The sequence below is a fragment of the Papilio polytes genome, unplaced genomic scaffold, assembly GCF_000836215.1.
Source record: "Papilio polytes unplaced genomic scaffold, Ppol_1.0 DF821400.1, whole genome shotgun sequence".
NCBI classification, from domain to species: Eukaryota; Metazoa; Arthropoda; class Insecta; order Lepidoptera; family Papilionidae; genus Papilio; species Papilio polytes.
Window position 1 is genome coordinate 4,241,694 of NW_013527804.1, and position 1,130 is coordinate 4,242,823.

General features: G+C 35.4%; 1 protein-coding gene across 1 annotated transcript in view; it reads right to left on the minus strand.

Moving 5' to 3' along the window:
- Positions 1-1,130, minus strand: part of LOC106108720 (transcriptional regulator ATRX homolog) — a 22,720-nt gene that overhangs the window by 16,342 nt on the left and 5,248 nt on the right. The window contains exons 3-5 of the mRNA XM_013289981.1: positions 1,039-1,130; positions 649-758; positions 497-543 (exon numbers count right to left, since the gene is read on the minus strand). Coding sequence (XP_013145435.1) covers positions 497-543; positions 649-758; positions 1,039-1,130 — 249 coding nt within the window. The remainder of the gene's footprint in view (positions 1-496; positions 544-648; positions 759-1,038) is intronic.

The following is a 1,130-nucleotide window of genomic DNA, read 5'->3' on the forward strand; positions in this document are numbered from 1 at the left end:
CGAAAATCACATTGGTACACGGCGGGATTCGAACCCAAGACCTGTAGATTACAAGTCAAGTGTTCAAACCACTGAGCCACCGACGCTCTAATACTAAAACATTTAATTTTTTTTATAATAAAAGGGGGCAAACTATCGACGACAACACCGAGGTGGTCAACGACGCCATAGACATCCGCAACACCAGAGGAACTACAGATGCATTGCCGGCCTCTGAGGAATTAGTAGGTTCGCTTCTTGAAGGACCTTTTTAAACATGTAAAAGCATTTTAATGATAGTGGTCTTATCATCCTTTCTAAATTATATTAAAACTTAGGTAGATTGTAAGCGGCGCAGTGAAGCGTTTGGAATTCGTTTTAGGATTCGACTTAATAAACAAATAGGGCAAATACATTACAAAACAAAAATAATTTATACACAGCAATAAAAAAACCTTAGATTTTATAAAAATGAAATAAAAGTGGCCCTGTTTCTATAATTAAATAAATTACTTACTTTTCATCTTCGTCTTGATCATCATTTGCTTCTAAATTCTTTTCGTCCTGGAACAAAAAAAAATTGAAATCTACCTGCTATGCTAAATTAGAAAATTTAACTTGGGATCTAATTTTTAAATATTCATACATAATTTGGGGAAAGATATATACCTCTTGTGATTTATTATGCGAGCTAGAAGAATCACTGTCTTCTAATAAATCTTCTTTAGCGAGATGCACTCCATCTCCATTGAGAGCAGACATTGATACTGTTGGTAATTCTGTAAAAAAAAAAATTAAACATTTATTATAAAGTACATGAAGTATTTGTTAACAACGGGCTGTTCATACACTAGACAGAAGAGTGTGAGAAACTGTTATCTATACAAATATTATACAAAAGGAAAGATTTTTGTATGTATCGAAATAACTCAAAAACGAATGGGCAGATTTCAAAAATTATTTCCCCATTAAAAAGCTGCGTTATCGATGAGTAACATAGACTATATTTTTAAATTTCACGTGGACGAAGTAGCGAGCAACAACTAGTTATAAACATACCTTCGACCTCCTCTTCCAGCGCCTCCTCGCTGTCAGCGACTGACGCTGCGTCCGAGCTAGTCTCCGCCTTGAGGAGGTTCTCGGTGGCGATA